Below are 14,123 nucleotides of genomic sequence, written 5' to 3'. Positions count from 1 at the left end.
AAGAACCAATCATGGAGCGGTATACCTTATGATCGAAGTCAATACCATTTTCATCAGCGCACAGATGGCCATTTGTGGGCATAGGAATTTTGACGCCTTTGCAATCTTGCATGCCGAATTTCCTCAGTACATCCTTGAGGTATTTCTCCTGAGATATGAATATGCCATTGCATTGTTGACGAATTTGAAGACCTAAGAAGAATTTCAATTCTCCCATCATAGACATTTGATATTCTTCACTCATCATATAGGCAAATTCATCACTATAACGTTGGTCAGTACAACCAAAGATAATATCATCAACATATATTTGGCACACAAACAATTCACCATCATAAGATTTAGTGAAAAGAGTAGGGTCGAGTGAACCGGGTTTGAAGCCTTTCTTCATGGGGAATTCCTTCAAAGTATCATACCACGCCCGAGGGGCCTGCTTGAGGCCATAGAGGGCCTTATTGAGTCTGAAGACTTTGTCAGGATGCTTTGGATCTTCAAAACCTGGGGGTTGAGCAACATATACTTCTTCCTCAAGCTTACCATTGGGGAATGCATTTTTCACATCCATTTGATATAAAGTGATATCATGATGGTTAGCATAAGCAAGTAATATGCGAATAGCCTCAAGTCCAGCAACATGTGCAAAAGTTTCATCGAAATCAATTCCTTCAACCTGTGTGTAGCCTTGAGCTACAAGTCGAGCCTTATTCCTCACCACAAGGCCATTTTCATCTTGCTTGTTGCGGTAGATCCACTTTGTGCCAATGATATTGTGCTTGCGAGGATCTGGACGTTTGACCAGTTCCTAGACGTTGTTGAGCTTGAATTGATGTAATTCTTCTTGCATAGCTTGAATCCACTCATGCTCCATAAATGCTTCATCTACCTTAGTGGGCTCTGTGATAGAGACAAAAGCAAAGTGCCCACAAAATTTAGATAAATGTGAAGCTCTTGAGCATGTGAGAGGACCTGTTGCTTCAATGTCATCGATGATCTTTTCAACTTGCACTTCTTTTGCAACGTGAGGATGAGCTGGTTGTCGTCGAGGAATTTGATTAGCATTTTCTTCAGCACCATTTTCTTCAGCATTTTCTTCAGGTGCATTAGCTCGACATTCTTTACGTTCTGGAATGAATTCTTCAGCAGATTCTTCGGTCGGAATGACATCCTCAGTAGCCTTGAACTTGATAGATTCCTCAGGTGCTGGTTCATCTATCACAGAAGGTAGGTGCTCTCTTTGCGAGCCATTAGTTTCTACCGCACATCTACAGTTTCAACAACCTTGTGAAGAACGTTGTTGAACACTCTGTAGGTGTGCGAGTCCTTTTCGTAACCAAGCATAAAACCTTCATGTGCTTTCGGTGCTAATTTTGAGTTGGGATGAGGATCTCTAATCCAGCATTTAGCACCGAAGACTTTGAAATAACTCACATTGGGTTTCTTGTCAGTGAGAGTTCATAGGCAGTCTTCTTGAAGAATTTTTGAAGATATACTCTGTTGATGATGTGGCACGCAGTATCAATTGCATCAATCCAGAAACGACGAGGCATTTTGTATTCATCAAGCATAGTGCGAGCCATCTCAGCAAGAGTCCTGTTCTTGCGCTCCACGATGCCATTTTGCTGAGGAGTATAAGGAGCAGATACAAGTTCATCAAGATAGTCATCAAGACCAGAATTCTTGAACTCAGTTCCATTGTCACTTCTGATGTGCTTGATCTTCACACCAAATTTGGTTGAAGCCCTCGAGGAAAATTGTTTGAAGACTTCCTGCACTTCATGTTTGTAAGTAACAATGTGTACCCATGTGTATCGAGAGTAATCATCAACAATAACAAAGCCATATTGAGATGCATCATTTGAAACTGCAGAATAATGGTTAGGACCGAAGAGATCCATGTGAAGCAATTCAAATGGTCGAGTAGTGGTCATGATAGTCTTCGCTGGATGCTTAGCCTTTGTCATCTTTCCAGCTTCACAGGCTCCGCATAAGTGATCCTTGAGGAATTTGACATTCTCAATGCCAATGACATGCTTCTTCTTCGCAAGCGTGTGCAAATTCCTCATGTCTGCATGACCAAGTCGTCGATGCCATAGCCAACCTTCTGAAGCTTTTGCAAGTAGGCACACGGCTGGTTGAGGTCCTGTAGAGAAATCAATAATATACAAGTCTCCTCTCCTGAAGCCTTCAAATACTTTGGAATTGTCAGCTTCCATGATCACAACACAACGATACTTGCCAAAGACAACAACCATATCAAGATCGCAAAGCATTGAGACAGACATGAGGTTGTATCCTAAGGACTCGACAAGCATGACTTTGTCCATGTGTCGATCCTTTGAGATCGCAACCTTACCTAGACCCAATACCTGACTTTTGCCTTTGTCAGCAAAGATGATATGCTTCAGAGGCGATGGAGATAAGGGAGCATCCATCAATATATTCTTGTCACCAGTCATGTGATTTGTACATCCACTATCTTGGGCCCACTCAGTGGCTTTGGGTTGATCATCCTGCAGATGAATTAGTGCAGCTTACGAACTTCATATACTTCATTAGTGAAGAATATGACATCAATTCATCAGATCAATTTCATCAAGCAATGCAATAGATAAAGCAGTATGAGGACGTGAGAAATGAGAGTTCATTTCTTCATGATTAGCCTGCATCCTTTCAGGCACTTTCAGGTCTCCAGAAAATTCTTCAGACGTTTACGCACGTCTGGAGACCTGACCCTGCAGAAGAGATTAGTTCTTTTTCTTCACCACCCACATCTGAAGGGGTGGCAAAGAGTTCATCACTCTGCGAGCTCCATACGAGAAAGGTGGCATAGAAGCCAGCCCATTTCGTTTCACATAAGAAGAGTTAGGATAAGCATATGAATAAGCAGAGAAATTCTTCGAGGACTTATGAACATAATGGTTAGAAGAATAATGCTCATATTCATAGCCCTTAGCTCTTCCCAGCGAAACAGAGTTGTTAGCACGATGATAATCATATGAGGACTTTGATCCTTTTGAGGAATATGATCCACGTGAGGAATTTGGTCCGTATGAGGACTTGGATCCATATGAAGCATTTGGTCCACATGAAGAATTTGATCTGAGGTTCCTATTCTTCACAATTGGTGTCATGAGGACATTCACCTGAAGACTTTCAAGGCACCTTTTGGGAACCCAGATTTTCTTCATAGGGGAACCCTTCCTGCAGTTAGTACCAACATATCTAGCAAATACTTCACCATTCTGATTTTTGAACAGTTTATAGTTGGAGTCAAATGACTCATCAAAAGAATGAGGAGATTCACATGTAAAGCCAGATAAATTAGATGGATCAACTGGAGGTCCCTTTGCAGCAACCCATGAGGTTTTGGGGTACTGCTCAGGTGTAACACCCCGCATGTAACTTGCCATATTTGTAACTCCGACTCTTGCCATTTCCGGCTATGTGATATGTTTTTCCCTCCGTTGTCGGGTTTTGTCTTTCGTTTTGTATTTTGTCATGTCATGCATTTTCATATCATGTCATCATGCGCATTACATTTGCATACGTGTTCGTCTCATGCATCCGAGCATTTTCCCCGTTGTCCGTTTTGCAATCCGGCGCTCCTATCTCCTCCGGTGCACCCCTCTTGTTTTCTTTCGTGTGCGTGTGTCAAACTTTCTCGGAATGGACCGAGGCTTGTCAAGTGGTCTTAATATACCACCCGGAGACTACCGGTCAAGTTTCGTTCCATTCGGAGGTCGTTTGGTACTCCAACGGTTAACCGGGCATCCGCAAAGTCCATTTGGGTGTCCAGCAAAAACCCCCTCCAAAACCAGCCCAAAACCCACCAAACTCTCTTCCATGCTCTAGGTCGTTCGATCACGATCGTGTGGGCGAAAACCGCACCTCATTTGGAGCCTCCTAGCTCCCTCTACCTATAAATATGTGGGCATCCCGAAATACATCCGCAGTCCAAACCCTAAAAAAATCCCTCCGCGCCGCCGGACGCGTCCGTACCTCACCGGACACGTCCGCCGCCGCGCCCCGTCCAGTCCGGAGCCGCCACGTGTCGCCGCCGGGCTCCTCCCGCCGCCGCGGCCCGCAGGCCCGACGCCGGCCCCCGCGGCCCGAATCCCGCACCGCCGCCCGAGGCGCCTGCCCACGCCCGTGGCTCGCCGGCGCGACCCCGCCGCCGCCTGCCCTCGCCGGCGCACCCCCCCCCCCCCGCCGCCTGCCGTCGCCACCGGCCGGCCCCGCCGGGCTCCTCCGCCGCCGCGCGCCCGCGCCTCGCCGGCGCCGCCCTCCGCCGCCCCTCCTCCGGCCGCCTCCTCCCCTTCCTCCGGCTCCTCTTCCTCCCGCCGGCGACCGCCATCGTCGAGCTCGAGGAGCCAGCCCTCGATCCGATCTGGTACAGCCCCCCGTTGACTTCCCTCGCGTCCGTTTTTTTCCCAAGTCATAAAGTTTCATCAGCATATGCCCCTGTTCATATTGTGATAACTCTGTGCATGTAGCTCCGATTCGCACGTATAATATGTCAAATTGTTCGCCTCGTGATGCTCTTCATTTTATTCAATTGCACCATGTTCATTAGAGGTCATCTTGATGCCCAAATCTTCGTTGGAAGAGGGCTAGTTGCTGTTATTCTCTGGTTCTTATCAGAACTTGGAGATTTGTCATTTTTGTATCATTTATTCTGTGCATCTTTTGAGCATGAGCTCTACATGTGTTTTGAAGTATGCCATGCCATATTTCTAGTGGTATAGTCCATGTATTTTTGTGATCTCTGTGGTGACTATCACAAGCATGCAAAGTAGGCCCCGTAATAATTCTGATTTCAGGGACTTAGTGATTTCTCTAAGTCTTTGTCTGCTGTAATTTTGTTGCCATGTAAGCTTGATGCTACAGAGAGATCCATGCATATTTTGGAGATGTTCAGTAAGGATGTTTTGCAGCTATAGTTGTAATTGATCAATGCCTGAAATTGTTTGCAATTTTAGAGTGCCATAGCATGACTCAATCTTGCTCTACTTTTGCTATAAAATATTTCTGGAAGATTCTTAACATGAGATGCATTTTTGCCAAGCTTATTGTAGTTGATCCATATATGCTATGCAATTGTTCTTGCCATGAATAGCTTCATAAGCATGCCATCTTGCTGTAGGTATGCTTGGTTTGTCATGCATTGCTCTGTAGTGAGTGCATCAAGCTCACAAAGAGGCCTACATATTAATATTTCTGCCATGTTCTGTTTTCTGCCAAGTCTGAAACCTGATAACGAAACTTGCTATGTGTACATGCTTGCCATCATATCTTCTGGTCCTTTTTGGCTTATGGTCAGTAAGGGACTTTTGTCATGTGCATTTAGTATAACACTGCCATGCCTTGTTTTCTATGTTAAGTTCCTGTAGCATGTTGATTTCGTGCTCTAAACATTGCTACTTGATGCTGTTTTCTGCCATGTCCAGTTTTTCACCAAGTCTGTGATCCTGTTATCTTTTGCACTTTTGCCACGCTTGTTTGAGCTTGATATGTTGTGAACTAGCTGTAGCTCAGTGTTCATCTTTTGTCAAGCATCTCCTGTAAATTACTTCCATGTGCTTTGTGGCTATGTTGGGGTGCTGTAGCATTGTTACTTGTTGCATTTTAAGTGCTATCATGTTGTTAATCGCAGATTCGTGTCATTCTTGTTTTGCTTGCCATTTGCAAACCGTGCATCCGATTCCGGTGATCTTTATATCGATTTCGACCGAAATCATCCCATCTTTCCAGTGGCATGGTTGGTTTGCCAAGTTACTGCCATGTTCATCTTTTTCCTTCCGGAGCACGCATATGCATCGCATATCATATCTGGCATATCATTCATGTTTTGCATCATGTTGCTTGCGCATTTCTCGTTGTTGATTGTGGTTCCGTTTGTTTGTGTTCTTGTCTTGGGTAGAGCCGGGAGACGAGTTCGTGAACGAGGAACCTGTCGAGTACGCTTACGAGGATCAAGCTTTCGACAACTCTGAGAACCTTGCAGGCAAGATGACCACCCCTCGAAATCACTTCTATCTTTGCTATGCTAGTTGTTCGCTCTATTGCCATGCTCGCTACCTATCACTTGCTATATCATGTCTCCCATTTTAGCCATGTCAGCCTCTAACCATCCTCTCCTAGCAAACCGTTGTTTGGCTATGTTACCGCTTTTGCTCAGCCCCTCTTATAGCGTTGCTAGTTGCAGGATAAGTTGAAGTTTGTTCCATGTCGGAATATGGATATGTTGGGATATCACAATATCTCTTATTTAATTAATGCATCTATATATTTTGGTAAAGGGTGGAAGGCTCGGCCTTATGCCTGGTGTTTTGTTCCACTCTTGCCGCCCTAGTTACTGTTATACCGGGATTATGTTCCTTGAGTTTGCGTTCCTTACGCGGTCGGGTGATTTATGGGACCCCCTTGATAGTTCGCCTTGAATAAAACTCCTCCAGCAAGGCCCAACCTTGGTTTTACTATTTGCTACCTAAGCCTTTTCCCCCGGGTTTTCGCGAGCCCGAGGGTCATCTTATTTTAACCCCCCCCCCCGGGCCAGTGCTCCTTCGAGTGTTGGTCCGAACTGAGCAGACTGCAGGGCCCCCTCCTGGAAACTCGAGGTCTGGTTTACTCGTAGGATGTCTCATCCGGTGTGCCCTGAGAACGAGATATGTGCAGCTCCTATCGGGATTTGTCGGCACATTCGGGTGGCTTTGCTGGTCTTGTTTTACCATTGTCGAGATGTCTTGTAAACCGGGATTCCGAGACTGATCGGGTCTTTCCAGGAGAAGGTTTATCCTTCGTTGACCGTGAGAGCTTATGATGGGCTAAGTTGGGACACCCCTGCAGGGTATTATCTTTCGAAAGCCGTGCCGCGGTTATGAGGCAGATGGGAATTTGTTAATGTCCGGTTGTAGATAACTTATCACTTGACCCAATTAAAACACATCAACTGCGTGAGTAGCCGTGATGGTCTCTTCTCGGCGGAGTCCGGGAAGTGAACACGGTCTGTGTTATGGATGACGTAAGTAGGTGTTCAGGATCACTTCTTGGTCATTGTTAGATGACGTCCGTTCCTTTGCTTCTCTCCTCGCTCTCATTTGCGCAAGTTAGCCACCATAAATGCTTTTGCCGCTGCAGCTCCACCTCCTTGCACCATCCTTTCCTATAAGATTAAATAGTCTTGATCTCGCGGGTGTGAGATTGCTGAGTCCCCGTGACTCACAGATTCTACCAAAACAGTTGCAGGTGCCGATGATGCCAGTGCAGATGATGGCGTCGATCTCAAGTGGGAGTTCGACGAGGAACGTGGTCGTTACTATGTGTCTTTTCCTGATGATCAGTAGTGGAGCCCAGTTGGGACGATCGGGGATCTAGCTTTTGGGGTTGTCTTATTTTCATCTGGATTTTGACCGTAGTCGGTCTATATGATTGTATTTTGGATGATGTATGAATGATATTTATGTATTGTGTGAAGTGGCGATTGTAAGCCAACTCTTTATCCCATTCTTGTTCATTACATGGGATTGTGTGAAGATGACCCTTCTTGCGACAAAACCACTATGCGGTTATGCCTCTAAGTCGTGCCTCGACACGTGAGAGATATAGCCGCATTGTGGGCATTACATCAGGCTTCCAATATGTACCATCAACATTGAGTTTCCTCTCAAAGGCAATACCCTCTTTCCTAGGGTTCCTATTGAGGATCTGCTTTTTAAGCACATCACAAAGAGTCTGATGCCCTTTGAGGCTTTTGTACATGCCTGTCATGTACAATTCCTTCAGCCCTGCATCATCAGTGATACTACCAATGTCCTCAGATGAAGAATTAGTGATAGCAGAGACAGTTGAAGAATTTGTAGCATTAGAAGCATTTGAACATTCAGGTGAAGAATTAGCAGATTCACGTTCAATGCATTTCAGACATGGAGGAACAAATTCTTCCTGAGAAGCGCTGATTTGTTGAGCAAGTACTGAATCGCGCTCCTTCTGAAGATCTTCATAACTCACTCTTAGCTTTTCAAGATCTTGCTTTCTCTGAAGAAATTCATAAGAAAGCTTCTCATGATCAGATAAGAGAGTGTTATGATGACCTTGAAGGTTGTCAAACCTAGTCTGAAGTCTTTGAAGATTTTCAGTCAAGGTTTTAGTGTGATCCATTTCTTCACCCAACATATCATCACTTTTGTCTAGCATGTTTTGAACCTTTTCAAAAGCCCTTTGTTGTTTCACAGCAATCTTAGCAAGTTTAGAGTAGCTGGGCTTGAGGTTTTCATCGGATTCATTCTCACTTGATTCAGAGGAGGTATATTTGAGTACCTTGGCACCCTTTGCCATGAAGCAATAGGTGGGAGCGTAGTCATCATTGCCTTCATCAGCCTTGTTGGTGAAGCCATTTTCTTCAGAGTTGAAGATAGACTTGCTGACGAATGCAGTAGCGAGAGCTAGACTCGCCACACCAGACTCGGACTCCTCAGATGCCTCATCTTCCTCATGTTCCTCAGATTCAGCCTCAGAGTCCATTTCCTTGCCAATGAATGCCCGAGCCTTCTTGGAGCTGCTCTTCTTGTGAGACGAAGACTTCGACGATTTTGATGATGAAGATTTTGAGGATTTCTTATTTTTCTTCGCATCATCAGAACTGTAATCCTTGTATTTCTTCTTCTTTGATTCCTTTTCCCACTGAGGACAATCTTGAATGTAGTGACCAGGTTTCTTGCATTTGTGGAAAAGCCTCTTCTTGTAGTCACTAGATGAGGAATCATTGCTCCTTGAGGGTTTTCCAAAGCGACCACGTCTTGATAACTTCTGAAATTTCTTCACGAGCAGTGCTAGTTCATGGCTCAGTTCTTCAGGATCACCAAGGCTGCTGCTAGAATCTTCATCTTCAGATTCAGACACTGCCTTGGCCTTCAGGGCACGTGATCTGCCATAGCTCGAACCATAGAGATCTCTCTTTTCAGCAAGCTAGAACTCATGAGTATTTAGCCTCTCAAGGATATCAACGGGATCAAGTGACTTGTAATCAGCACGTTCTTGTATCATCAATGCCTGAGTATCAAATGAGGAATCAAGCGATCTCAGCAATTTCTTCACCACCTCATGGTCGGTGATGTCAGTGGCACCAAGTGCTTGAAGCTCATTTGAGATGTCAGTGAGGCGATCGAAGGTTTGTTGAACATTTTCATTGTCGAGTCTTTTGAAGCGGCTGAAGAGATTGCGAAGAACATCAACACGAGAGTCACGCTGTGTTGACACTCCTTCATTGACTTTGGACAGCCTATCCCAGATAAGCTTAGCAGTTTCCAAAGCACTCACTCTTCAATACTGTCCTTTGCTCAGATGGCCACATATGATATTCTTCGCTTGAGAATCGAGTTGCTTGAATCTCTTCACATCAGCAGCATTCGGAGAAGGTGTGACTGAGGGAACACCATTTTCCACAACATACCAGAGATCGTTATCAATTGCCTCAAGATGCATTCGCATCTTATTCTTCCAATAGGGGTAGTCCATCCCATCAAAGGTAGGTCACCCAGCAGAGACCTTGATTATACCTGCGGTCGACATAACTAAAACTCCAGGCGGTTAAACCAAAATCACACAGAACAAGGGAGTACCTTGCTCTGATACCAATTGAAAGTGCGTTATATCGACTAGAGGGGGGTGAATAGGTGATTTTTATGAATTCTTCACTGAGGAATTTGCAGGTGAGGAAATTCCTTAGCGAAGAACTACTAGCAGCGGAATAAGTACTCAAAAGTAAACATAATAGAACACAAGCATGGTCATCATGATGAAATGAAGACAAGCACAGAGTACAGAAAGCATAATCACAGGATAACACAGGATGAAGACAAACAGACTGAAGAAATTGAACTGAGGAAATTAAGAAAGTCTTCAGTCAAAGTCTTCAAACAGATATGAACAAGCCCACAACAACTGTAATGAGGAAATGAAGGATTTGAGGAAATAGAACTAGTAGGCTTGGTGAAGACAATGATTTGGTAGACCAGTTCCAACTGTTGTCTCAGTTGTACATCTGGTTGGAGTGGCTAGGTATTTAAACCTGAGGACACACAGTCCCGGACACACAGTCCTCACCGTATTCTCCTTGAGCTAAGGTCACACAGACCTCGCCCAATCACTCATGGTAAGTCTTCAGGCGACTTCCAAACCTTCACAAACTCGGTCACTCGACGATCCACAATTCCTCTTGGATGCTCTAGACCATGACGCCTAACCATCTGGAAGAAGCACAATCTTCAAAGGTAACAAGCATCGGATCCACGCAGGATCAATCTCTTTAGTGATGCTCAATCACTTTGGGTTTGTAGGTGTTTGGGTTTGGATTTTCCTCATTCGATGATTTTCGCTCAAAGTCCTCGGAGGATGGGATGCTCTCAAATGACAAGTGCCAGTTTCTCTCGGAGCAGCCAACCAGCTAGTGGTTGTAGGGGGCGGCTATTTATAGCCTAGGGAGCAGCCCGACATGATAAGACATAAATGCCCTTCAATAATATGACCGTTAGGTGGGTAGATATTTTGGGACAGCTGGCGCGTAGCACAGCAACGGTCGGAAATTTTAGTATCAAATTCCTCAGGGCTATCATGTTCCTCACTGTGTAGGCAATCCGCACTGGCGAATTCCTAACTCCTCTGTCAGAACAAATTCCTCAGAGACCAGAAGAACTTCGTCTCTGTCACTGAAGAATATGACTGAACTGTATGAGATTTCCAATGGCTTCACTCGAAGGGATTGGTAGGTGTAGGATTTTGAGTTGAGCATCACATGGACATTTTTCCTTAGCATTTCCTCGACCCCCTTTAGCAGTACGGTGTTTCCTATGACTCAAGAAAGATAAAATGAAACTACAAAAACAAAAGTCTTCACGCTTCATGTTCCTCGAATGAATACCAAGTCTTCAAGGTCACACCAATTTCTTCACTTTCAAAGTCTTCAGAAAGTCTTTAGAAATCCAAAGTCTTCAGTCGAAGAACTTCATTTTTAGGGGTCGACTTTCTCTGTAAATATCAAACTCCTCATAGACTTATAGACATGTGTACACTCATAAACGCATTAGTCCCTTAACCTATAAGTCTTCAATACACCAAAATCACTAAGGGGCACTAGATGCACTTACACAACCCCTTTAAGCTAACCTAGTGTGATGGCTCCACACTTAAGTCCTTTTGCTAGGACATCTGCCGTGTTAAGTCCAGGACAGTTAGGGACCAGTGTCTTCAGCTCATCTGGCGTAGCCTTCTTCATCACAACATCGGCCTCCTTGTGCATGTCATCAATGCTGCTGAAGTTTGAGCACACTTCCATGGTGTGCTCGAACTTCTTGCGGTCACCGAGCGAGCACCCAAGGAAGAAGGCCTCCATCCAATGCCCCAGGAGAAAGGGTTGGGGTTGGAGTGGGAGTTCATGGCGAGAGAGAGGTGGTGAAACAGAGCGGTGGAAGAGGAGAGGTGGTGAAGCAGAGGGGTTTTGAGTGCGGTGCTGGGTTAGTAGGGTGGGTTAATATATGAGTGTTAGGCCGATATGAATGAATGCTGACCATTGAACTGCGTGTCGTTTATAATGCAGATGGACAAGGGCAATGATGTCGTGCCACCATTGGAGAAGGGCAGGAGGTTGTGCCTCCATTGGACGAAGTGCAAGTGCTGGATCACCCAAGCCCCAAGCGGAGGAACTATGGCCACTTCCATCAAGAGTCAGGACCAAACCACTTCTGCAAGGTTATCCTTGCTCCTAAGCTGGAGAGTCTGCCATTGCCTCTAGACTTCACAAAGCACTTCCCTGCCATCCCTATAGAGTTCAAGCTGAAGACGAACACTGGATGTGCATGGAGGGTAACAGTGAGGGTGATCGACGGCAGGGTCACCCTTGATCAGGGTTGGGCCATCTTCGCCGCTGTTCACCAGATCATGATCGGGTACATGCTGACGTTCAAGACACTGTCCCCCGACACCATGAAGGTGATCGTCTTCAACGACGAGGGCGTGGAGGTGATCACCAAGTGCAAGGAGCACGACAATGCCTTCGCCGCAACCGCCTGAGCTCCCGTGGTCCAGTCCTGGTTGTTCTTACTTCAAGACTTCGGTTTCGTTTAGAACTTATTGTACTGTGTTGGTTTAAAACTTGTTCTTCGTGGTTAAGAGTTATGTTTGTGCCTAAGATTGTGTTGTTGGTACTACTTTAGTTCTTACTAGTTCTTACTAGGTCACCATCACCACATCGAGTAGGAGGTTACCACACAACTGTCCTGGATGTAACCAAACAACCGGACTTATGTTTCCCCTCAAACAAGTCCGCAACCAAACAACAAGCCTTTCGTTTTAGCACATTCAGGCTAGAGGGGATGCAGACAACCAATCAACATGTAGATGTTGGTTTTTAGCATGTATATGCTCAGCAAGGCCCAACTGGGACAAGTATGCAAAATGGCAAAATACGATGCAGGTAACCGAACGCGCCTTGGGAGTTGCTTATGTGTCTTTGTAGGGATGAGTGTATGTGAGTATGACGCATATGGTAAGTAATCCAAACAATCAAAAAGAGTGTATGTGAGTATGTAACGAGGTTCTGTTAAAAAGAACTGCCGCGAAGGTTGGCTAAAAAAGCACGTCGAGATGGAAAACACAACCGGCCATGCACCAGGAATTGGAAAAGTCTTAGTTTCAACCGACTGATATCTCCTCTTTCGTAAGTCGTGTCGTTGGCCTGACACGTGTCCTATGGACCCAAGCGCTGCTTCCTCCCTCGTCCTTTTCCCCTCCCTTGGGATCGCACGTGATCCGTCTTCTTCCCCAACGCGGCGACTCTCTCCTCTCTCTCACCCCTCCCCTGACGGGCTCAGTCCCTCCTCCTACTGCAACTCCCTGGGAGCATCTACCTCATTTTCCCTTTCCTCCCCAACATCCTTCGGTCCTCCCTCATGTGGGACGCTTCGTGCTCTCGGTCTTCAACGTTGGCCATGAGCTGCTGCTAGCTCTCCTCTGGCGTAGCTGCTGTGAGCTCTCCCAGACGCAGCCGCTGCATGGTCTGGTCGGTGCGGGGCAACTTGGCCATGCTCGGCGATGCATAGCTGAAAGCTGGTGGGTGCCTACTACGAGCGGGGGTGCAAGGTCGGGTGCTCGCGGCATTGCATGCAGCTTCCTGCAAGTGATGCATCGAGGTCACCGTTGTTCACTCCGAGCGGTGCGAAGGGTTGGCGGTGGGAAATGCCTCTACTGCGAACCCACCAGCAACGTGCCTTGCTCCATCAATCGTTGGCGTACTCAGTGCTGCGACACACCACCCATTGGCGGCTGTCGGTGCTACAACAAAGCATCGCTAGCGGCCACCGGAGCATCACCAGTGCGGCAATGAAGCTTCGTCGGGCTGGCGAAACCTCACAGGGTGCTGCAATGGAGCATCACCGGTGCTGTGTTGGAGCACTGCCGGGCCGCGGGAGCATCGCCCGTGCTGCGACGAAGAATCGCCGTTGTTGTGTTGGAGCATTGCCAGGCTGCCGGAGCATCGTCCATGCTGCAACAAAGCATCACCGGTGTTGTGTTGGAGCATTGCCGGCCCGCCAGAGCATCGTCGGTGCTGCAACGAAGCATCTCCCGTGTTGTGTTGAATCATTGCCGGCCCGCCGGAGCATCGTCGGTGCTGCAACCAAGCATCACCAGTGTTGTGTTGGGTGATTGTCGACCCGCCAGAGCATTATCGGTGCTGCAACGAAGCATCACCGGTGTTGTGTTGGATCATTGCCGGCATGCCGAAGCATCGTCGGTGCTACAACAAAGCATCACCGGTGTTGTGTTGGATCATTGCCGGCCTGCCGAAGCATCGTCGGTGCTGCAGCGAAGCATCACCGGTGTTGTGTTGGATCATTGCCGGGCCGCAAGAGCATCGCCGGTGCTGCAACGAAGAATCACTGGTGTTGTGTTGGAGCATTGCCGGGCCGTCGGAGCATCGCCGGTGCTGCAACGAAGCATCATCGGTGTTGTGTTGGAGCTTTACCGGGCCGCCGGAGCATCGCCGGTGCTGCAATGAAACATCAACGGTGTTGTGTTGGAGCTTTGCCGGGCCGCCGAAGCATCGTCGGTGCTGCAACGAAGCATCACCGGTC

At 46.7% G+C, this 14,123-nt stretch overlaps 1 protein-coding gene across 1 annotated transcript; it reads left to right on the top strand.

The window, feature by feature from the left end:
- Window positions 1-11,590: 11,590 nt before the first annotated feature.
- On the top strand, window positions 11,591-12,063 carry LOC141021827 (putative B3 domain-containing protein Os03g0621600). The gene is made up of 2 exons (XM_073497672.1): window positions 11,591-11,637; window positions 11,682-12,063. Exons 1-2 carry the CDS (start codon window positions 11,591-11,593, stop codon window positions 12,061-12,063), a joined length of 429 nt encoding a protein of 142 aa, XP_073353773.1.
- Window positions 12,064-14,123: the final 2,060 nt, after the last annotated feature.

This window comes from Aegilops tauschii, chromosome 4, assembly GCF_002575655.3.
Source record: "Aegilops tauschii subsp. strangulata cultivar AL8/78 chromosome 4, Aet v6.0, whole genome shotgun sequence".
Lineage (NCBI taxonomy): Eukaryota > Viridiplantae > Streptophyta > Magnoliopsida > Poales > Poaceae > Aegilops > Aegilops tauschii.
The sequence above is the reverse complement of the archived record's forward strand: the minus strand, read 5'-3'. Positions and strand labels throughout refer to the sequence as shown.

Coding starts and splice junctions, on each gene's coding strand:
- LOC141021827 (XM_073497672.1), top strand. CDS start 11,591: ATGGACAAGGGCAATGATGTCGTGCCACCATTGGAGAAGGGCAGGAG. Junction 11,638..11,681: donor CCATTGGAGAAGGGCAGGAG/GTTGTGCCTCCA, acceptor GGATCACCCAAG/CCCCAAGCGGAGGAACTATG.